General features: G+C 30.9%; 2 protein-coding genes across 2 annotated transcripts in view; one reads left to right on the top strand and one right to left on the bottom strand.

Moving 5' to 3' along the window:
* LOC105625639 (angiotensin-converting enzyme-like) overlaps positions 1 to 11,095 on the top strand; it is a 13,748-nt gene extending 2,653 nt beyond the window's left edge. The window contains exons 2-8 of the mRNA XM_012206961.1: positions 6,840 to 7,197; positions 8,764 to 9,082; positions 9,142 to 9,363; positions 9,474 to 9,999; positions 10,153 to 10,407; positions 10,476 to 10,651; positions 10,776 to 11,095. Coding sequence (XP_012062351.1) covers positions 6,840 to 7,197; positions 8,764 to 9,082; positions 9,142 to 9,363; positions 9,474 to 9,999; positions 10,153 to 10,407; positions 10,476 to 10,651; positions 10,776 to 10,819 — 1,900 coding nt within the window. The 3' untranslated portion in view covers positions 10,820 to 11,095. The remainder of the gene's footprint in view (positions 1 to 6,839; positions 7,198 to 8,763; positions 9,083 to 9,141; positions 9,364 to 9,473; positions 10,000 to 10,152; positions 10,408 to 10,475; positions 10,652 to 10,775) is intronic.
* Positions 11,096 to 11,105: 10 nt separating this feature from the next.
* On the bottom strand, positions 11,106 to 16,730 carry LOC105625807 (replication factor C subunit 1). Its single transcript, XM_012207120.1, has 17 exons — positions 16,722 to 16,730; positions 16,478 to 16,621; positions 15,855 to 16,067; positions 15,646 to 15,784; positions 15,364 to 15,570; positions 15,138 to 15,301; positions 14,193 to 14,372; positions 13,817 to 14,110; positions 13,545 to 13,707; positions 13,239 to 13,448; positions 12,948 to 13,174; positions 12,286 to 12,623; positions 11,998 to 12,216; positions 11,723 to 11,896; positions 11,570 to 11,645; positions 11,298 to 11,468; positions 11,106 to 11,210 (listed from the first exon to the last, which is right to left on the bottom strand). Exons 1-17 carry the CDS (start codon positions 16,728 to 16,730, stop codon positions 11,106 to 11,108), a joined length of 3,033 nt encoding a protein of 1,010 aa, XP_012062510.1.
* Positions 16,731 to 23,322: the final 6,592 nt, after the last annotated feature.

Genomic DNA, 23,322 nt, shown 5'->3' on the forward strand with positions numbered 1-23,322 from the left:
TAATGGATTTCTTTTACTACATCTAACATATATACATACATACATATATAAAAATTCTAGAAATAATAAAACATTTCTGAAAAATGTTCTAATTTTTCTTGAAAGTCTGACAGATACTCAACGTTATTGTTGTTATCAAGATACTTTGGCCAGAATTCATAGTCTATTCTCAAGCAATGTCTTAAAATACTAATACCCAAATAAGGGCAATATGTTGCCATTTTGTTGTCACTTATTCCACATTCAATTTCACCAAACTAAAGCCAAGATGTTTCCACAAACTCTGTTGTTCTGATGTCACGTAAAGTCTTCCTTAGAATTCAGCAACTGCTAGCAAATTGTCATCATGCATGCATGGCATGCCGTCAGTTTGCTATAAACTAATAAACTAATAAAGCTAATAAACTAATCAATTAGTTTATTATTTCTCAATGTATACTCTTACAATTTCATAAATTCATGAAATCTATTTGCCCTCTTGATGTTAACTCAGTTCACATTAGATTCCAATGATAGCAAATTATCGACAAGTGATTGAAAACAATATATGCAGTGCATCAATTGTCCATAAATCTCGTTTGGCTCTCTAATTGATTCATGCACTAGCTTTAAGATCATTTCAAATCATGAGCAACGTGGATTCCAGGAATTCTGAGAAATTCTAAAATTTATATAGTAACTAGTATATTATATGTGCAAGCTATACGTGTATAATAAATTTTTTTAAGAAAGAAAAGACGCTAAGAATATACGTGCTTCTCGAATAAAACTTCTAAGTGATACGTTATATATTTTTTTATTATTCCAACCTAAGTAATAGTAGTTTTGATTCTTCTTCAAAAATTTTTGCAAAATATATTCTGCAAAATACGCTTGCAAAATTTGCAAGCAGATCTAACAGAACGATCTGTGATTGGGGATACGCTAATCCGCTTATATAACTGAGCAACTTTTCTCTGAAACTTTTTTCCGAATCTTTATTTTATATTTCAATGCGTCGATTAAAATGACTCACCCTGATATATAAATGTAATGTACAATATATATAAAATAAACGATTAAAAATCAAGATTTAAAATTTTAATCGTTAAACTTATTAAATGTGCTTGTTTACATAGATGTTTATATACTCATATCAAATAATAACTTTCTATTAAATTATTTTAATTATTACGGTGATCAATTAAATATACATATCATATGAGATATATTATCTGAGGGTTAATGCAAATTAAAAAAAACAAATTAAAAGTTAATAAAATTATAACTTAGTAAAAAGAAACGGCTACTGAAAATTAGCGCTAAAAGATGCACAATAAATATAAATGTTATGTCATTAAAATGTAATTATATGTCTACATTTCTAAGAAAACGTATACATGTTTCGGCCAAATTTTTAGCCATCTTTAATAAAGCGATTACACGAAACAAATTACATGCTTAAAAAAAAACTTAATACCGAAAATATTTCCACTTAAAGTAGTCAATCATCCTTTCTTAGAGAGCAAAACACAACCATTGCAGTTGGATGGCTGGATAATGTATAATAAAAAAGAGTATCTCAAATAAATATAAATTAAAGATACTTAAAAGACAATTAGGGCTATCGCATACAAAATTTTTGTTAACCTTAAGATATGAGCAAATTTCAACTGATTGAAATTTGTCTTACGGATAAGTTTACTATTTCCATTTCCGTCAGATTATTATGTAATTCTAAAACAGTATTCTGATTAGTTCATCAGCTTAAATTTATGCTTTATGCTTATCGTTACGAAATTTGTCTGCAATAGCCCTCATTCTTAACATTACAACCCAATACTTCACCGAATAGTTATTTGACATATAATGATAACTTTAATTAATAAACATCGTTATATATCAAAATTTTTTCGTCACTTATGGTAAAAACAACAAACCAAAAAATAATTTAATTTAAAACAATAGAATTTAACTTGTGCTTGACAAAGAGAGAACATTTTAAAATGTAAAACTTTCTAATCTTTCTGAAAGTATCTATTGAATATCATATCATATAACACAGATGTCGAAGGAACGTTCTGAGAACATTCTAATATTCCGAAAACGTTCGCAAGAACATCTTTAGAAGAAAGTGTGCTATACGGAATATCAAAAATATTATTTCATATGTACTTACAATTAGTGCGAGATTATATGATTGTATTTTTTTGTATCAATAAAATTAATAAATATAATATTTTTTAAAATATTTAAATCTTACAAATTCAAGCACACTTTATCCGAGAAATATCCTGCGATCGTCCATAGGACTTTACGACATCTCTTGGAAGTCTGTGCTATATGAGAAGTAATAGAATTATCCCAAGAATTATGGATGGACGTCTTTAGGGCTTCGAATTTCGTAATTCTATAGTTGTATGAAGGATATAATGAGGCGCTGATTTGATAATCCTCAGGACGTCTCTGGACTATAACAGAGGATGTCCTAAGAATGTTTAGCTGGTCATATCATTAATCTTATCATATCATTAATCTTATTGTTAAGAAAACGATTTCGCACCAAGAATGTATACATTAGTGAAAGTAGCTACCTATAGTTGCATGATATTTATAAAGAATATGTTTCATTTAACGTTTGCAAACATCATTTTACTCTTTAACATTTGAAAACAATAAGAATGAAATGATCGCGAGCGTTACGAACGTTGAATGAAACATACCTAAAATAGCATTACAAACATGCTTATTTAAATTACCTGTCTATTTTCTTTTTATAATAAGTTGTAGCGGCCCTAGCGTTTCAACGTCCTAGGAAGCTTTAATCCTAAAAACTCATAAGATCTATTTTTTATTCCTACATTGGTTCAATAAGTTGAAATGAAGCAAATACGTTTATTTTATTTCAGCATCGTGTTTAGAGAGTGCAGAAATAAAAAAGGATATATATAAATAGGATATAAAGGTATAAAAAGGGGATATACAAGGTATAAAAAATTTTACAGAAGCAATAACGTGTTTATACAGGGTATTTGAAAAATAATGATAAATCTTTCGCATAAGGAGAATGGACTGAAAGAAATAAATTTAAATAAAAAGAAAATAAACTGAAAAGAAAAGTCCTCTACCATTTTGCAATTTTCGCAATAGTTAAGATATTAATTGCTAAAAATTGTCAAAATTGATCTTCAATCATTTTTTATCAAATACTATCAACTTTACAGAAAAACTGCAAGAGACAAACATTGTTTATTTTCTTCTATATAGAACTTTAAGATTTTTTTTAGAATTTTTTAATACCGTATTTTGGTAAAAATGAGAAAATGCAGTACTAAAAAGTTGATAAAAAATTCTAAAAGTTCTAAAAATTCTAAAAGTTCTATGAGAAGAAACAATTTTCGTTTTTGCAGTTTTTCTGTAAAGTTGACAGTATTTATACTTGAATAAAAAATTATTGAAGACCAATTTTCGGCAATTTTTAGGAATTAAAATCTTGTTAATTAAATTTTTAGCAATTAAAATCTTGTTAAAATCTTGTTCTTCTTAGTTCATTTTGCCTCCATGCAAAAGATTTATCATTATTTTCCAAAGACCCTATATAAACATCCTGTTATTGCTTCTATACTGTAAAATTTTTTATTTTATTTGTAAAATCAACATTCTAAGATGATATATACTGTTATATTAATTATGCTGCTAAACTAGAATAATATGAAATATCATAATGAATAGTTACCATAAAAAATATTTTATCAGACATTTCATATGAAGTAATCAATCAACTTTTTTATCTGATAATTATTTACATGCTTAACTTTCAAAGTTGAAATAAAATATCTCGTCTTATTTGTAATTCTTCTAGTTATTTACAATTTAAAAATATAAGAATTAGATTTTCTATAATAATTATTAATAAGATTATAAAATTTTAATTGTTATTAGAATCACAATCGATAATTAGAAGCCTATATAGGTCAAAACTGGATGTTTAATGCTTTAAATAATTTAATATGAATTATGTGTGTGCGCGCGCGCGCGTGTGTGTGTGTGTGTGTGTGTGTATTATAGATGTACATATCATCTCACACAGCACGCTTTAGCCTGAGGATATCCCAAATTGTCCCATATTGACAAAGCGATCCCATAGATATCCCACCCGATATCCAAAAAAAATATTGTAAAATATCATAGGATAAAATATCATAAAACATCATAAAATATCCTATTAATATCTTAAAATATCTTTTCATATTCAAATTTTACTACACAACAGTTCTCCAAGAAATGTCTAAGAATGCCTCAGAGTACAACAAAGATTTGTAATTGGAGAGTGTCAGAAAAGATAGAAATAAAGAATGTCATCGTTATTTCGGACACAACATACTGCGCGCCAATTAAGATATATCTCATGAAGCTTACAAATTTTTATTATATTATAATAAGGCTGTATTCGAAAATATTACCTCCGTATTATCTTACCTTGTTTAACATTGGTTGAACAACAAGGATAAAACGATACATAGAAATAACATTTCCGCAAAAATATGTTCGTATAATTATAATATATAATTTATTATATAAATTACGAAGACATATATTTCAAACTAATCATTTTTAATTTCATTATATGAGACATAATAATGAGACAATAACATATTTTTCTTCTATAATATCTTAAAACATTTGTCTTTTATTTTAGATATAACAATCAGATATATATATATATATATATATATATATATATATATATATACATAGGTGTATAAGCTAAATCTGCTGTTTTTTAGTCAGAAAAACACATTTTTTTTCCTAGAAAGCAAAATTTATTCAAAGTACTTGCCCTCGCTAACTATACATTTTTCCCATTTTTCGGGCAATTTGTATATACCATGCCAAAAAAATTTCTCATCTTTCGAGGCAAACCACTTATCAAGCCATTTTTGGACGTCTTCATAAGAATCGAAGTGCTCAGCGAGCGCGTGGCCCGTCGACAAAAACAGGTGATAGTCAGAAGGTGCCAGGTCTGGTAAGTAAGCGAAATGGGGTAGCACTTCCCAGTTGAGTGTCTCCAAGTAGTTTAGACCATTGTTGACGTGTGCGATGATGCGTTGTCGTGGAGGAAAATCAGCTTGTCATGTCTTTTCCAATAATGCAGCCTTTTTTCACGCAGAGCACGGTGCAATCAGGTGATCAGTTGTTGGTGATAGTGGTGAACATTAACAGTTTCACAGGTTTTAAGCTCGTAGTAGATAACACTCTCCTGATCCCACCAAATGCACAGCATCGTCTTCTGTCCGAAGCGATTTGGTCTTGAGGACGATATTGATGGTTGGGCGGGATCAACTCAAGATTTCTTCCGTTTAAGATTCTGAAAATAGATCTACTTTTCATCGCCTATCATAATCCGATGCAGGAACGACTTTCTTTTTTGTCTGGCAAGCAGAATTTGGCATGTGTTTTGGCGTCGCTCCATCTGCCTATCATTCAATTCATGCGGTACCCATTTTCCGATCTTTTGAACCTTCCTTATGGCATGTAGCCGCATGGAAATTGCTGCTTGAGAAACACCCAATTGCTCGGCAAGCATTTTTTGCGATTGGTATCGTCCTCGTCCAAAAGAACCTGCAATTGACAGTCTTCAACCTTCCTGGGCCGATTTTCTCGCTTCTTGTCACTCAGGTCAAAATTATCGTTATTGAACTGGCGAAACCAATCTCTGCTTGTTTCCGATAAAGTATTGTCGACATAAGCCTCCACAAGCATTCGATGCGATTCGGCAGCCGACTTCTTCAAATTGAAACAGAAAAGCAAAAATTCCCGCATATGCTTTTTTTTAGCAAAAAACTAGACATGATTACGAAAGAAAAAATGTATGTTGTTGTATGAAATTGCTGATGATGTGCACATGTGCAACTTAATGTTGACAGATATCAAACATATAAAAAAAAGTGTGTTGTGTGCCCAGGGTAGCTTTGTACGCTCATTAATGTCACTTGTGAGCAAACAGCGGATTTAAGTTTATACATCCTATATATATCTCGTAGAATCCTTTGGATATCCCACGGATATTGTTTAAATCTCCATGGAATCTCAGACACTTGTACGTCCTCTGTATATCAGTTGGATAACTGAAACCATTCATATGGATATCACAAGATTATCGCGATATTTCAAAATGACATCCGTTGGACAAAGTTCCTAGGATAAAGTGTACTGTGTTGGACATTTATATTTTTATTTTTATATTTATATTTATTCGAACTGCGCGCTGAATTGGTTTTTCGGATTTATAAACACAATTAAACTACTGTAATAATATCACAAATTAAATTAAATTGATAAGCAATTTTTAACAATTCAATGCTCAATCAGACATCTTATTAGAAAGATGTTAAAGTGCTGAAAAATTGTAAATAAATTTATTGCCAAAAATATTACCTCAGCCGAGAGTCGAACCCGAATCTATTCCGTACGATTGAGCATCGAATTATTAAAAATTGCTTTAATTTAATTTATAATTTGTGATATTATTACAATAGTTTAATTACATTTATAAGTTTAGAAAATCAATTCGGCGCGCAATTCGAAAATGACTACAAATGGTATATGTACATGCGTATACATATATAGTATATATAGTATATATATATAGTATATATAGTATATATAGTATATATAGTATATATATAATATATATATATATATTATATTATATATTATATATATATATATATATATATATAATTCACATTGAATTATTTAAAGCATTAAAGATACAGTTTTGATCGATGTAGGCTTCTAATCTATTAATTGTGTTTACTCACATTTACGATCTAAAATAAGATTCTTATTGTTATTAGAATATTGGTAGCAGTAGTTATAACTCTAGTGGCAGCCAAACCAACGACCGAAGATGCAGATATCAAAAGCGAAACTTCCGACGATCTTCTGAAAAGCGCTCACGAACTTTTGAAACGAATCGATGCAGAGTATGCAAAATGGAATAATATACAGAGTATCACCGCATGGAATTACGCATCGAATCTAACGAATGAGAATCTAGCAGAAAAGTTGAAATGCTCGGCAGAGGGGGCAAACGTTACCAAACATATTATTCAAATAGTGAATGACTTCCCTTGGAGAGACTTGAAAAATGAGTCTATGAAGAGACAGTTCAAAAAACTCAGTATACTCGGTGTCGCCGCTCTCCCTGAACAAGTAAATATACATTGGATCGGGCAAAAAGTTTTTTCATATTTTTTAATTCAAAATTGTACATACGATATCTTCGTCAAAAATGAACGAAATTTAAATTTAAAAAGAGGTTTTAAAACTTGGAATTTCTATTTTCGAAAGGTTACTATATTTTTTGAGTTTCTGTGAGTTTGGTAATTTTTACATTTAAACTATGAGCTGAAAAAGATGAAAAATTTTCTTTTCACTTTGGAGCTCTTATGTGTCCAAAAAAAATTTATGAAAATTTTCGACTATCTATCGTGAGCTTGAAGCTTTCCCTAAAAAATTATTTTTTTAAATGCTCCTGATTTTTTATTAGTGATTCGCAAATTAAATAAAGAATCATTCTAACTTTGATTGCTCATAATTTCGATAAAAATCATCATACCACAAAAAACAGATTCTTAAAGCTGAACTTTGTTCTAGCGAATGATATAATTGTAACGAAAATTTCGCAACAAATGAAAACTTTTGCAAAAACATTTTTTTTAATACGAAGAAATTTTTTCCCCGAATATATAGAGATTTATTTACTAATGATACGTTTCTTACAAAAAATAGTATAGTAAAAAAATATTATTTTGTATTTGTGCAGTTAAAATCATTTTTTGTTGTTTTGTGTTGAATTTTTAGTACATTCAAGTACTAATTTAACGTAATGTGATTATATTATTTGAATATTTAGTATTAAATTGAAATTCAACATTTCTTACAAAGGAATGCTATGTTGCAAAAGTAATATAAAAAATTAATATTACCGATCGAAAGACGTTTAAAATATGTATTCTAGATGGATTGGTCAAATTTTCACAAAATCCTATGAATCCTGTCTAAAATAAAAATAGCTAAACATATCTTGATCCAAGTGGGGTACAGAATCCATAGGATTCATCTCAAGGATTCATCTCATAGGATTCATCTCAAGATTTTTACCATTTAGAATATTTACATCAATTTACGTGATCTTTTGACTGGTAATTTTATTTTTTGGTATCACTTATGTAATGTAGTTCGTTTCCCTTGTTGATGTTACAATTTATGAGCAAGTAAACATAAAAAGTAACATAAAAATAATGTATTTTAACGTAAATTTTAAGATGAATGAAATGTGTTAAAAAAATCCTAAAGCCATCTATATTTCCGATAAATTAATTTAATTAATTAAATTGTAATTTTTATATACTTATTACTTTTTTCCTCTTTTACAGATTCGAAAATCCTTTTCCAGGATTATATGCATTAATACGTGTCTATGAGGTGGAGTTTATGTCGAGAACGACAAAAAAATTTTCTTAAGATTTCAATTCCGAAATTTTTTATCATTTTCAGCATAAACTTCACCTTACAGACACCATTACATTTGTAATTTATATTCATCTTATATTAAATTAATACAAAAATTTGGGTGAACTGTTTGAGATATATATTAAAATGTATTAAATTTATAACAATTTTCCAACTGAGTTGTATAGCGAAAACTTGAATTCATTTCATTGACCAAAATTGCGAGTAAGTTAGATCATTACCGAGTGATATATGATATTGCAGAGTTATAATGAATTTGAGATGACGGTAAGTAAAATGGAGAACATCTATAGCACCGCAAAAATCTGCGATTATCACAACAAGAGCAAGTGTGATCTTGCACTTGAACCAGAAATTATTGAGATATCAAAGAGTAGTCACGATCCTGAGGAGCTGAAACATATTTGGGTGGAGTGGAGGAAAGTATCAGGCGAGAAAGTCAAATCTCTGTACTCCAAATATGTTGAGCTAGCGAACACTGTGGCGACACTCAACAACTTCTCTGACTATGCAGCATTTTGGATGAAGGATTACGAGGCTGATAATTTCCCTGAACAAATCGGTAAGATTATCTACAGCGTCGTTCACTGAAATGGTATTAATGAAACAAAATTTGTACAGAGACTCAATGGCAACAACTGAAGCCACTATATTTACAACTGCATGCTTATGTACGGCGCGAGCTCAGGAAGAAATACGGCGAAAACATTGTCTCCAAAGACGGCCCGATCCCAGCACATCTATTGGGCAATCCCTGGGCTCAGACTTGGAATATTGCAAATTTCACCGTACCGTTCTCGGGCAAACAACTGCCGGATGTTAGTGCCGCTTTGATAGAACAAGGCAGGTTTATATTTGAGTCTTTTAAGATTTTCACTATTAAAGAATCAATTTGTTTTCAGTTTTCTTTACACTCATATATCCATTATAATGCTTCATAATTCTTTAAACAGATTACAATGCGACAAGCATGTTCCGTCTCGCTGAGAATTTCTTCATATCAATTAACTTGACTGCCATGCCGGACACATTCTGGAAAAAATCGATTCTGACAAAGAAGGATGGTGTAGACATGATCTGCCATGCGAGCGCATGGGATTTCTACAATGCCGAAGATTTCAGGATCAAGCAATGTACGCGCATTAACATGGAAGACTTACTAACAGCGCATCATGAGATGGGTCACATCGAGTATTACTTGCAATACAAGAACCAGCCTGTAGTTTTCAAGGAGGGCGCGAATCCAGGTTTCCATGAGGCGGTTGGTGATGTTATTTCTCTCAGCGTATCTACTCCCAGTCATCTCAAAAAGATCGGTCTATTAATGGATGACTCGACTGATCGGGAGGCATTCCTCAATCACCTCTATATGAAGAGTCTTGACAAGATTGTCTTCCTGCCATTCGCTTACATGATGGACCGATGGCGTTGGAACGTATTCCAAGGAAAAGTCACGCCAGACAATTATAATTGCAACTGGTCAGTGTTCTAGATAACAAAAATATATCCCTCTGTATTACTTTCTTTTTCAACAAAATTTCTTCTCGAATAAAAATATATTAAATCGAATTTCGAAAAAAAAAATGAATTGAAAAAATATTTGAAACAAGTTAAAAAATTGTTTACTTTAAGGTGGACACTCGCCGAGGAATACCAGGGCATCGAACCTCCCGTAGATAGGTCGGAAGAAGACTTCGATCCTGGCTCAAAGTATCATATAATTGCGGGTGTCGAGTATATAAGATACTTTGTAAGCTTTGTGATACAGTTTCAGTTTCACAAGGCATTGTGTATCGAAGCGAAACAATATGATCCGAGCAATCCAAATGCCAAACCATTGAGTCAATGTGATATTTACGATAATAAGGACGCCGGAAATCTGCTAAAGTAAGTCTGATATGCATCATTATAAGAATACAATTCGAATATAGAGATATTGATCGCATTTATGTTAGATCTATGCTTGAGTTGGGTTCTTCGAAACCGTGGCAAGACGCGATGGAGAAAATCTCTGGTCAAAGGCAAATGGATGCAGCTGGACTTTTGGAATATTTTAAGCCTTTGACTGATTGGCTGACCGAAGAAAATAAGAAAACTAATGAATACATTGGATGGAAACACAGTAAAAAACGTACGCATCATAAATATATAAAATATTTCATAAAATTTTATTTCATATATTATGAGTATTTTATATCAGCTATTTTTATAGCAACTGGGACATACCATTCTAACTGCTCTTTTTTTCGTTTCAGAATGTGTACAGACGAGAGGAGAGCTTGTGAATTACAGCTATTGAGTCTTTAGCATAACATATTCTCCACTAATAAGACAATAAGAAATATGTTTTGAAACAATGTCAGATGTTGTTTGATTTTTTGTAATACAATAAATCTAATAAGAAAATAGAAAGTATATTTTGAAACGAAAGCCAAATATTGCGTTTTTTATGCAATAAATCTAATGTATAAAAATCATTTCACGATCATACAAACGCTTCAATTAATTCGAAAATAAATGTTCGTAATGGATTAATTTTCAAGTTTCTCTAAATAAAACATGCATTTCTCTTTTACTATTGTCTCTTATTTTCCTTTACCGCGTACTTTTCCACATTTCTTAATCGATTCGCCGCGTTTTTTCGTTGATAAAGCAGCTTTGCTAGTACTAGCAACAGTAGATTTTTTTGCCTAAAATATTATGTGATCTTTATCTTTTTTGTTAAAAAAATTGATAATATTTTATGATGGAATTGCGAAAATAATTTTTAATACTACCTTAATCATCTTATCAAAATCAATATCGTCAATTTCTTCCTCCTCATCTTCTTCTTCTCCTATAATATCATTATTTTGCCTAGATCTTTTCTTTGTTGTAGTAGTGCTATTAATTGCATATGGCAGCATAGGAGGATTCTTTTGATATGCGCGTGTAAACGCTGCTTTTATCTGTTTACATATTAGTGAAATATACATTAATTAAAATTTTTACAATACGAAGTTATCATAATAAAAAAATCTTCATTATTATTAATTAATATTGCACATACTTTACTATCAAGATTACTCGTCGAATCGGACATTCCTGGCCAAAAAGAAATTTCTATTGCTGAATCCAAGTCTTCCCTAAGAAAAAATGAAATATCAGCATATGTATCTGCTTTTGTGTTTTCTAGTGCATTCAATGTAAATAAAATACGAACCTAGTTAAATGATACTTTCCCATAATATTTATTGCTTCTTCTATACCATCTACACCATTATCTATCAAAGGTTTTACAATAGCATTTCGAATATAAGGTAAATAATCCATATTCAGGGCATCCTTGTTTGCACTCGTAGCTAATCGAGTATGCGTCGTCAATTCTTGCAATAATCTGGAAATGATACACAGCGGACAAAGTGCTGCTAATGAAATTCGATACAACCATAATGAATCACATAATAATAATAAAAGTATATAAATATTTTATAATACCGGTTAAATCTTGTTGTCTTGGAATTTCGCCCGAACCAGCTCGGGAATCGTATCAATCCGTCAGAGCTTCCTGACATTTCATTAGCTGGTATAACAAATGAGAAACAAGCATGCAACGGAAGTAGACTCCACATCATATTACTTCTCATCACCTTCTCGATGAGGTCCCCCTGAGATATACTATCAGCTGCATTGGCAATTCTTTCTAACCTCTGACGACTGCAAATGTAACAAATCTTAATTCTTGAACTTTAAAAAGCAGCTTCATAAAAGTAGCGATATACTTACAGTGATATTTGAGATAATCTAACTCCCTGATAATTTTCTTGTATAAAAAGAGGCGCTATATTGTAATCATGAAAATATAAACCGATCTTCTCATTCAGACTCATATTTTTTTGCTCATCCGCATTGAATGCTATTTTTGTAACGTCGAATGGACCGAGCTTAAAGTTCTTATTTGAATGTTTTTTATCAGTTGTCTTCACGTGAGTCATTTGAGTACCGAGAAACTCCAGATGGTTTATTACTTGTCGAATATCATAATTCGTCGATTCGATTAAATGATCGAGATCCTCCGTTGAAATCTTGATGTTCTCTTTAAAGCACAGAGACTTCATAGAACTCTGTAGAAAAGATATCAAAGTATATCAAATTAAATTTTATTTATTAAAACAATGTGTGTTTGTGTGAATAAAATTGACTTTTATGTTGTCCTTTTTATTTTGTTATTTTAGCTCTAGCGCTAAGATAATTAAAATAACAAAATAAAAAAGGCAAATACAAAAATTAGTGTGCAGAGATAAAGTATCAAATATATAGTGAATTTAATAAAACAAATAGTATACAAAATATACAGAGTATACAGACTTATGCTCTTTCTTATGTTGCTGTTTGAATTATCAAATAAGAAAGATTACTCAAGCTAGATTCTATAACCAAGTATATACCCTGATCTGTTCCACTCTGAGCCTCGGATATTTTAGGTCATAGCTGTGCGTAGAAATAGTTTTCACTTTCGTATTAAATCGATCATTACATATACAGATAACTGGTACATCGGTATGTTTTATTAAATTAACTAATTCCTGTAAGCCACCACGATCTTCGTTGCCAGCCATACCGTCGACTTCATCCATCAACAGCACGTGCTTGCTCGTAATTTTTTGTTTGGTACCTGTAACGTAGTGTGAGACAAGAAAATAGTATAATTATTTCAAGATTTTATATCACATGCCCACCTGTGACATAATCTTTCATCGTAGTATTGGATAATAATCCTGAGACCGCTTCTTTTAGAAGTGTTTTGTTTCTCGTGTCGGAAGCATTGAATTCCACAAGATCGTATCCCAATTCTTTACAAACAACTTGCACAGTTGTTGTTTTACCAACGCCCGGTGGACCAGACAACAAGGCAACTTTGAAGTTTTGTCCATGAGTTTGCTTGCTAGCTATTGAAATAGAAATGAAATTATAATCAGATTAATTAACCTTTTTTATCTTCACACCAAGATTTGATAAAAGAACAATAATAAAAGTTAACATACTGCTGTCTTTGAATTTGAGATTCTGACGATTTTGATGCCAATCACGTAGCCATATGTATAAGTTATGTGCACAGCTCTTATCTCCTTGTTGACCTATAATTTGCTTCATAGTTTTGGGTCTATATCTCTCAACTAATGGTTCTGATCTAATACTTGTTATTATCTGGAAAAATATAATAAAAGCAAGGAAGCAATTATATTTTAAGCTCTGTGTCATTTTATGTCATTTTGTATCATTTGTGCATGTATATCAAATTAATATCTATATTTACTTTCTGTGTATTATTGCTTGCATCTAAATCTTGTTTTGATGTTGGCAAAGTTTCCGTATTCACACTGGTTTTTACTGATAAAGATGGTGGTATTTTTATCTTTTTAGGTGAATCTAATAATGCTTTTGTTTTGTTCGGTGATGATAATTCATCGCTCTCAAATTTTCTAAATATCTTTTTCACGTTTGATTTTGCTTTAGTCGGCTTGATGTCTGCAGCTTTACCTTCCGGTCTCGTGCGAATCATTTCAAGGAGATCATCTTCAGATATTTGTTTAATACCTAAATTACTAGCCTGAAAATTTATATTTCATATAAAAAATAAAAGAGATATATGCAAAATATATGAGTATATATAATCATATAAAAAAACACACTTTTGCCAATTTAGATGGGCCAGCCTCATCTCCTACCATAATATAATTTACTTTGTTTGATACAGATTTTACAATCCGGCCACCATATTTTTGTATTAAATCTTCGGCTTCATTTCTTTCTAAGGAATCCAACACACCAGTAATACAAAAACTTACTCCAGCTAAACAATTTTCGGCACCCTGAGATAAAAAAATCAAATAAAAAATCTGGGATAGAATATTAATTGAAAATCTTTCCTAATTTTATTGAAAAACAATCTCTATTCTACTATATGAGCAATTTCTGACAAAATTGAACAAAAGCTACTTTTTTTAACTGCTTATGCCCCTCTAAAAAATGTTTTCAATATAGTTTTTTCACATGGAAATTTTTACAAAACTGAGCAACTGCTCTACTTTGAAGTTAAATATCTTTGGTTTAAATCATCATAGAAAAAACATCATAGAAGTACGAAAAACATTTTAAAGGGAAAATTAAGTGCTTTTTATAATATTATTTGAATTTGTTTAAAACATTAATAATTTTTATTGTTATTAATAATGTAAATATTAATTAAATTTTTCCATCGAAAATTATCATTTATGAAAGTTTAAATAAAATATGGTCGAATTCCTTATTAAATTATAGACAAAACATATTTTTTTTACAGGATGGAGTTTCAGAATAGACTTTTAATTTAAAAAAATAAAGTAGACACTGCACAACGTCGCGCGCTATCCATTAGCTACTTCGCATGATATGAATGTTGCGGATTCAGACAAGGCATCATATCTTGTAACTATTTTTTAGGAACTTTTTATAACTTTTAATGCTATTTTAAATATTATTAATATTATTTCTTGCAGTTATAACTATAATATTAAATTGACATTATTCTATTATTATTATGTAAAATATAATCTATCATATAGAACTATTCATTGTTATTATGTAAAATCTCTTACTGTAGGGATCTCTTTTGAACCAGGGTTTCTGGCACCGCCTCTCTGAAGATATTTTTCATACATTATAGTACGCTGTTTTTTCATTTCTTTCCTTTCTTCAAATAAATTTTCTTCCATTATTTTGGCTTTCTTTCTACTTGACTTTTCTGTATCTTTGTCTTTTTCTGCAGAAATAGACGTTGTGAATTATAATTTAATTACTTAGAAATCCTATCATCATACTTACTGCTTATATCTAAATCTCCATTCGAGCTACTTTTTTTCTCTTTTTGTAAGTTCTGTTTTGGAGAAGAATTTGTAACTTTTGAATATACATTATTTTTATTAGGAGATTGTTTTACTTTTTCAGATCTTAGTTCACTCGTATTGTTAGTTATATTATCGCACTCTTTCAAACCATTATTATGTTTCCTGTTTTTATTAGAGGCCACCTCTGTAAATATTCTATCATGTCAAATTTGTGTAACAGTATCTATTTAAACAATAAATAAATTAAATTTAAACATACCTGTCTTAACTGCAGCTTCTGATTTCTTAGGATTATCCACATTTTTGCTTTTACTCTTCTTATCCTGTATCAGGGTATCTTGTACATCCAATTGTTTAAGCACAGCATCAAAATCTTCATCATCATGAAACTTGGATTCCTACATAAATTCCAGAAAGTTTTAGCATATTTCTTTAATTTTTCTGTTTGTACTTGAATACAATATTTACCACTTTCTGTAATTTTTGGTTCACTTTTGTCTCTTCTACTCTCATTATCGGCTTCTTGCCAAATAATTCAGTAAGAGGTACTGCTTTGCAAGGCTCTTTGCTTTTGCTTTTCTTATTTGTTGTAAGATTGCTGGAATCTTTTTCATCATCTCTAATGACCCTTTCCTCATCCTCAGAGTCAGATAGGATGGAAGATTTCTTTCTTTTTACAACCTGTACAATTGATTATTCAAATTGGAATTGAAAATAATAAAGAGAATCATAACTCGTCAACTTAACTCGTCAACAACTGAGAGATCTTTAAAGATACTATTGATACTTTAAAATTTAGATTGTGAATTTCACTAAATTTATATCCATAAAAAATAAGTAAAATATCGCTAGATTTTTATGATGATAAAAACATGTTAATGCTTTGATAAGTACTAAAACTTTTTTAGTTTTTTATATAATTCGAAACATAAAGAAATTTGTTGTTCCTAGAAAACCCCTATTGCTAACAGAAGTTAAAATTCATATTGATGATAAGAGAGTTAACTATCTATATCAACATTATTACACATAACAAAGAGAATTATAAGAATAACTATGACAAAAAATATGCAAATGACAAAAAACAATACTGTGGAACGTTTTGTGGACGACTGTGGTTTCTCTTCGTCTTCGTCCGAAGACGAAATGATCCGTCGCTTCTGAGATTTTTTCAAAGCGACAGGCTCGCTGTTCTTCTGTGAAGTCGCGACCGGGGCAAAGTAGGATCTAATATCCTACGGAAATAACACGTGTGTGAGATTTTGACATTCAGGAAATTGAAATAAAGTAACGTAATTATTAATTAAATATAATCGCTATACTCTCGTTACGTACCCTCGGCATTTTCGTGATATCTCGCCGATATTCGGCACGTGTGTACTGATCATAAATGTTACGCCGGCATCAGCCGGCATAATCGGATTGAATTTTGTTTGGTTTTGTTTTCGTATAAATGGCAACAGTCAATGCGAGTTCTGCAATCCCGAGTATTCCAAGTAACCAAAAAGCAATATTCTGGCTGCGTTTCATTTAAAGATGCGTTCACATGCAAGTGTTAGGCAGCGGAAGCAGCAACTAATCAGGTGGACGATACAGGCAGTGATTGTTACGTCTGTAATGACTTCATTTTTCCAATAATTATTTTTGAACAGACTCAGTAACAGGCCTGAGTAATACATGCAGGCACCAAGTTCCTAGAGACGCACCTAACCCTTTTCTCCGACACTCACCGCTGACGGGGCGGTCAATGGAAGGGAGTGATTAGGAATGAGCAAACATAGAGAAGGCAGAGTAATGCGTGTCGTCCAGAGCGGCTACATGCGAAATACTGGCTCCTTCCATTGTCTGACCAATTGCCGCTCTTCTTTCTTAGAATTTCGTAGAGTAAACATACGTACGTAATATGTAAATTTCAAATTTTATCATAATAAATGCAATCTCAATTTTAATCTCTGCTGATGACTTGTCACTAGGCTGGAGTGAACGTAATTCTTGCTTGTATTATCTTTAACTTTTCAAAGTTTCTGCGAAGTTCAACTTGTGTATTTGATTTCATTATAAATGTGAAAGTCAGAGGTATCTTGTTACTGGCAATTTTTAATTCCCGGAAAAAAGTTACTATTGCGGTATAGCGCGGGAGAGTATTCCGCTGCAGATGCTTAAAATCCTAAGATCCTTAGATTTAGATGTTTCTTCTTTTGAAATCAACAACGGATGTTCAAGTTCTTCCTTTTATCTGATTAATTTACTTAGTGTAACTATTAATTTTTTGATCTAATTTATATTCACTTCGGCCTAGCGGCTATCATAGAGATTGCAATTGAGATTGCATTCTGTTATTCACTATGAGAAAATAAAAAATTTAATTTAAATTTACGAGAAAATAAAAATTACGTTACAAATACTTTACAAAACCTAAAAAATAATTTTTAATCATAGGGAAAACTTTGATGATTGAAAACAGAATCTCCTACATTAACTTAACCTCGACGAATATATCTTTCTGTTTAAACGCTATCAACGCTACGTTAAGATTGTTCATGGAACTTGCTAATGCTATCGCGCTATTGACTTCAAGAACAGCGTTGGTAGTGTTTGCGTCCATAGCGAATAGTGTCTCCCCAAACATACTCACAGTAGCGCAATTCTCTCAGCATCTTTGATATTAAGCCCATTCTATAATGGACAGTAGCAGTAGTGGATTAAGGAGTAGAAATCAACCAATCATAGTCGAATGTGAGAAGGATAATTAATTATTATTAGTCGATTTCTACGCCTACTTTTTAATTCACTACTGCTACCGTAGAATAGGTTTTAGTGTTTTCCAAAATGGAATGCGCACGCACGAAATAAGTAAGTTCCCTAGTAGCGCCATCTGAATTTTTTTCTTAGTTGCTCTTTATTTTTTTCGTTTTCTCTTTCTAGGTCGTTTGTACATTAAAGTTAATCTAAATGTAATAAAATTAAAAGAAATAGAATTAAGAATAGATTTATAATTATAATGCATTGCAAAATAAAAAAAAATACAAAAATAAGAAAATATGAAATTATATAAATATTGTATGATACAAATATTATACTGTAAAAATATTTTAATTAATGACTGCAGCATACGATGCTTGTTTTCCTGCTAGATTGCTAGCCGGATTAAAATCTTACTGGCACTGACAGCATCGCAGCCAATATGGTAGCAAGATTCTAATCTAGCTAACAATCCAGCAGGAAAATAAGCATCGTGCCGCTGGCTTTACTTCTCATTTTATTGCTGATGAACTTTGTAACATCAATTTTGCTGATGTCTATCATTTGTAAGCTACTAATGACTATTGTATTGTATTTTATTTTATGTTATGTCTATTATAGTCTATTGTATATTTTATGTATATTACTTTGTTAGCATAATCTTTCTCATAAAGCTTCGCAATAAACTAAATTAAACTAATTAAATTAAACTAATCATGAATTTCTTTTCTTCTATCTCTTTCTTTGATCCGTATTTCAGCTACTGGAACATTTAAATGACCCTGAAAGAGAGAACGAAAAAAGAAAAAAGTGAGATAGAAGTTTAGATCAGAAGGCGTTACTGAGCAACTTACTTATTTCACTTATTTCATGCGCACTTCATTTTGAACAACATAAAATCAGGAGAGTTGCACTGTATATACTATGGTAATACTAAGGGTGCAGTCGAGTTATGAATGCTTCAAAGCATTTTTTTATTGGTCAATTAGTAAAATCCTTTCTTCCGATTGATTAATCAAATGCTTCGCAGCATTCATAGTGGCAACGATGAGCCAAAGGTTAACTCCAAAATAATTCCAAACTGGCTCAGAATTCCATAAATTCTGCCTCCTCTTGCTCTCCTCCTACCCTAGTACCATCGGATACATCGCTGGCATCCTTAGCATGGATGACTCTCCTTTTCTCTTAATAAAATTAGAACTGGGGGTCGATTGTGTATCTCGAAATGAGGTGAAAATTACAAAAGTGAGCAAATTCGCTAGAATATTCATTTAATTTAATTGATTAATAACTAATGAATTTGCTCACTTTTGCAATTTTCATTTCATTTTAAGATACATAATCGATTCCCTGCACTGGACTCTATTAGAATGTCCTTTAGTCCGGGGTTAGACGACATAGACTATCGTCTCCTCAGGGCTCTTTCTAATGAACTCCTATCATATCTCTTAGCTCTTCTTAACTTATTTTACCGCTCAGCTTCTTTTCCAGAAAAATGATTTCATTCCATCGTCCATTTTATACTCAAACCTCACGGTTCGGGTTTCCGTCCTATATCTTTTACTTCCTGCGTCCTTAAAATCCTGGAATATATGATTTTAAACAGACTATATTGGTTGGTTTTCCAAATCTCCTTCCTCTCCTATTCTTCTCCTCTTCTCAAATAACCAATTCGGATTTAGAAAGTTCAGATTATGTCAGGACAATTCTCAGGTATCAAATACACATCATTTTGTTGTCAAATTTGATCATTTACTGACTATTGATGACGTCACTAAATGATGTCTTCCCAGTCAGAAATAGTTCCTCGAAAAGACGTCATTTCGACGTCATTACGATGGAAAAGTTGTCGATTCGAAACTTATATCGAAATTTCAAGGATTTTACTAATTGATCAATAAAAAAATGCTTTGAAGCATTCATAACTCGACTGCACCCTTAGTATTACCATAGTATATACAGCGCAACTCTCCTGATTTTATGTTGTTCAAAATGAAGTGCGCATGAAATAAGTGAAATAAGTAAGTTGCTCAGTAACGCCTTCTGATCTAAACTTCTATCTCACTTTTTTCTTTTTTCGTTCTCTCTTTCAGGGTCATTTAAATGTTCCAGTAACTGAAATACGGATCAAAGAAAGAGATAGAAGAAAAGAAATTCATGATTAGTTTAATTTAATTAGTTTAATTTAGTTTATTGCGAAGCTTTATGAGAAAAACTATGCTAACAATAGACTATGCTAATATATATAAAATATGATACAATAAACTATAATAGACATTTTCGAGTGATAAAAAATTATGTAGAGAGTGCAATGAGAGTTGATACATTTTTAATATTTTTTGTATAAATTTGTGATACATAATCTTATATTTTGAATATTTTCATTCAAAGGTCGAATCGACATTTTTTTCGATTTTATTTCGACAATTGCAATATCGCTCTAATCATAAAAGCTTTCTCAAAATTTTTCAGAGTTTATAAATAATTTTATAACTTTTTAGAAAATTGTGAAATTTTTTTATATGAATCGGAACATTTTTTACAACTCGAATGTCGATAAAGTCTTTTCTTCTCATAATTCTTTGTATCTTATTTTATTGTTCTACTCCTATTAAATAATATTACTTTTATTTGTACTTTGTAGTTTATTTAATATAATTTTATTACTCACTTTTATATTGAGGAATTTCAGGGAATAATATCTCTTATCATAAATGCTGATAATATATTAGCTGTCTTTTACCATAAATGAGCACGAAATCAAGGAAAAATATCATCGACTCTATCAAAGGCTAGCTAGTTTAATTCTAGCTCGAATCGATATCGAAATGATCTCGATTTTTAAATTAAAAAATTTAAATTTAAATGTTGCTATCATACAAGTTTCCAATATCATTTGGAAGTATAAAAATACTATTAGTGTCATTGCTACTGCAATAATATTATTACTGATGCGCAATAGGGTCAATGATAAGTCAGTAGTGTTACTATTGTAGTAAGTAGTATATGATGTAGTATATGACATAACATAGAATTACTTCCAGTAATTGTAACATTCGGTATAAACAATTTATTAGAGTAAAAAATACACATATATGTGTATTTTTTGTTAAGACAAATATAATAAATAATAATTTACAGCCGAAATTTATTGAAGGATTTTATAACAGTTACATATATCAATTGCATGTGTGTGTGCCCTGATAGAAATTCCTCGTCAGGAATGCCATAATACTGGCCAGCGCCATAATCTCATAAAAAAATCTGACATAGTCCAAAAAAAAGACTAATCTTGTGCCTAATATGGAATATCTAGTATGGAAATAGCATTCGCAATAAAATAAATTAAATAGTTTAATTAAATAGCATGTCATACTCAACCTCACGTCTCACATGAAAATATGACTGCAGCGCTTATTCGCATCGCAGTATTTCGTGGCTATGACGGATTTTCTAACATGAATAATCGTAAACTTTAACGATTAATATCTCAGGTTCGCGGAGCAGAATAACGCTTTTTTCTGTCAGATTTCTTCATTTCATGCAAAATCACATCAAGGAAGCCTAATTTCATTGATTTTTGAGATGGTAGGGATAAAACTAAATTATTATTCTTTTTTCTCGTCTTCTTCATCTTCATTTTTACACGAAAAATTAATTAAATTAGGCTTACTCGATGTGTTTTTTATAAAATGAAGGAATCTGGCAGAAAAAGCGTCGCTCTGCTCTACGAACTGAGATATTAATTTTACGACTATTCAGGTTAGAAAATCTGTCAACTTAGGTGCTGGTAAGTGCAATAATTGAGGACCACTTCTCGAAGAAGAACGGCAACAAAGATGCGATAAACTGGGGAAGGAAAACAGAGACTAGAACACAAACACAAATAAGACAATCAAATACGATCATATTTAAGCGAGGACCACAAACTCTTACATAACGCATAAAACATGAAGCATAAGAACTAATCAACTAATTAGAATCCTTTATTTCATGGAAAGGAAGGAAATAAAGGACTTTGATTGGTTTATTTTCTTACGCATAACGCATAACACATAAGAAATCTAATCAATCAGAATTCTTTATTTCTGGAAAGGAAGGAAACGAAAGACTCTGATTGGTTCATTTTCTTGTGCATTACATGTTATGCGTTATGTAAGAATCTGTGCTCCTCGTTTTACACTCAAAGATAAAACATTCACATCGCAACATTCAGATTGCAGTGAGACGAAACACGTCCACTACAATCGAATCAAGGTGGAAAGAATATAAGGTGAAATATTCATCGCCTGTGGATGCTCAGTAGGAGAGAGAATTTGGGTAACATTTAATTGGTTGTTCCAGTAATTGGTAACCAGCGCTATTACACAGGAAAAAGTGCATATATTGGGGAACATTTATTTAATTGGTTATTCCCAGATTGCTATCGTCATTATTGCGCAATGTTTTACTTATATTCTTTCTATCATGAATCGAACGATCTCTCGAGATTGAGGACCATATCTTTGTCATTATTTTTGTCATTATATTTTCTAACTAAGTTAATAAATACCAATGTATTATTTCGTTTCCATGTAATTTCTTCAAATATTAATAATATTAAATTGTCAGCAGAGGCATAAGCTTTAAATATCTTATATATTAATTAAAATTATAAATGATTGGCATAGAAACGAAACTATTATTACAAGTAATATTTTTGATTTGCATCGGTATAAATCAATGAGAAATCAAAGCCTAAAATCAGAGTTATGTATTGCTAACTGAAAATTAAGGATCAAAATATGATGTCATCCCAAATGCAAAATTTAACTGCAACATCACATAGAGGTACATAGGCGTGAAATAATAATAAATATTATATCTCCACGAATACAAATTCAATTTGTCTTATTTCCCTATCTAATGAAATATAACTATCAACATTATTTTGTTATTTACTCGTAATAATAAATAAACAACGATATAACATTCATATAACACATTACATAACAAATGTTTTATATAAATGTTTTATAATAATAGTTGTATTGATGTTATATTTGAATTACACGGGATATTTTTAAGAAGGTTTTATATATCGCACGCCGTTTTTGTAATCGCCGATTAACTTATTCCGATGTCTTCGATATTTTCGATAGTTTCGATCATGGTGAAAATTTCGACCACTCTTACGTCTTCATCACTCGATCTG

The sequence above is a fragment of the Atta cephalotes genome (genome assembly GCF_000143395.1).
Source record: "Atta cephalotes unplaced genomic scaffold scaffold00003, whole genome shotgun sequence".
NCBI lineage: Eukaryota > Metazoa > Arthropoda > Insecta > Hymenoptera > Formicidae > Atta > Atta cephalotes.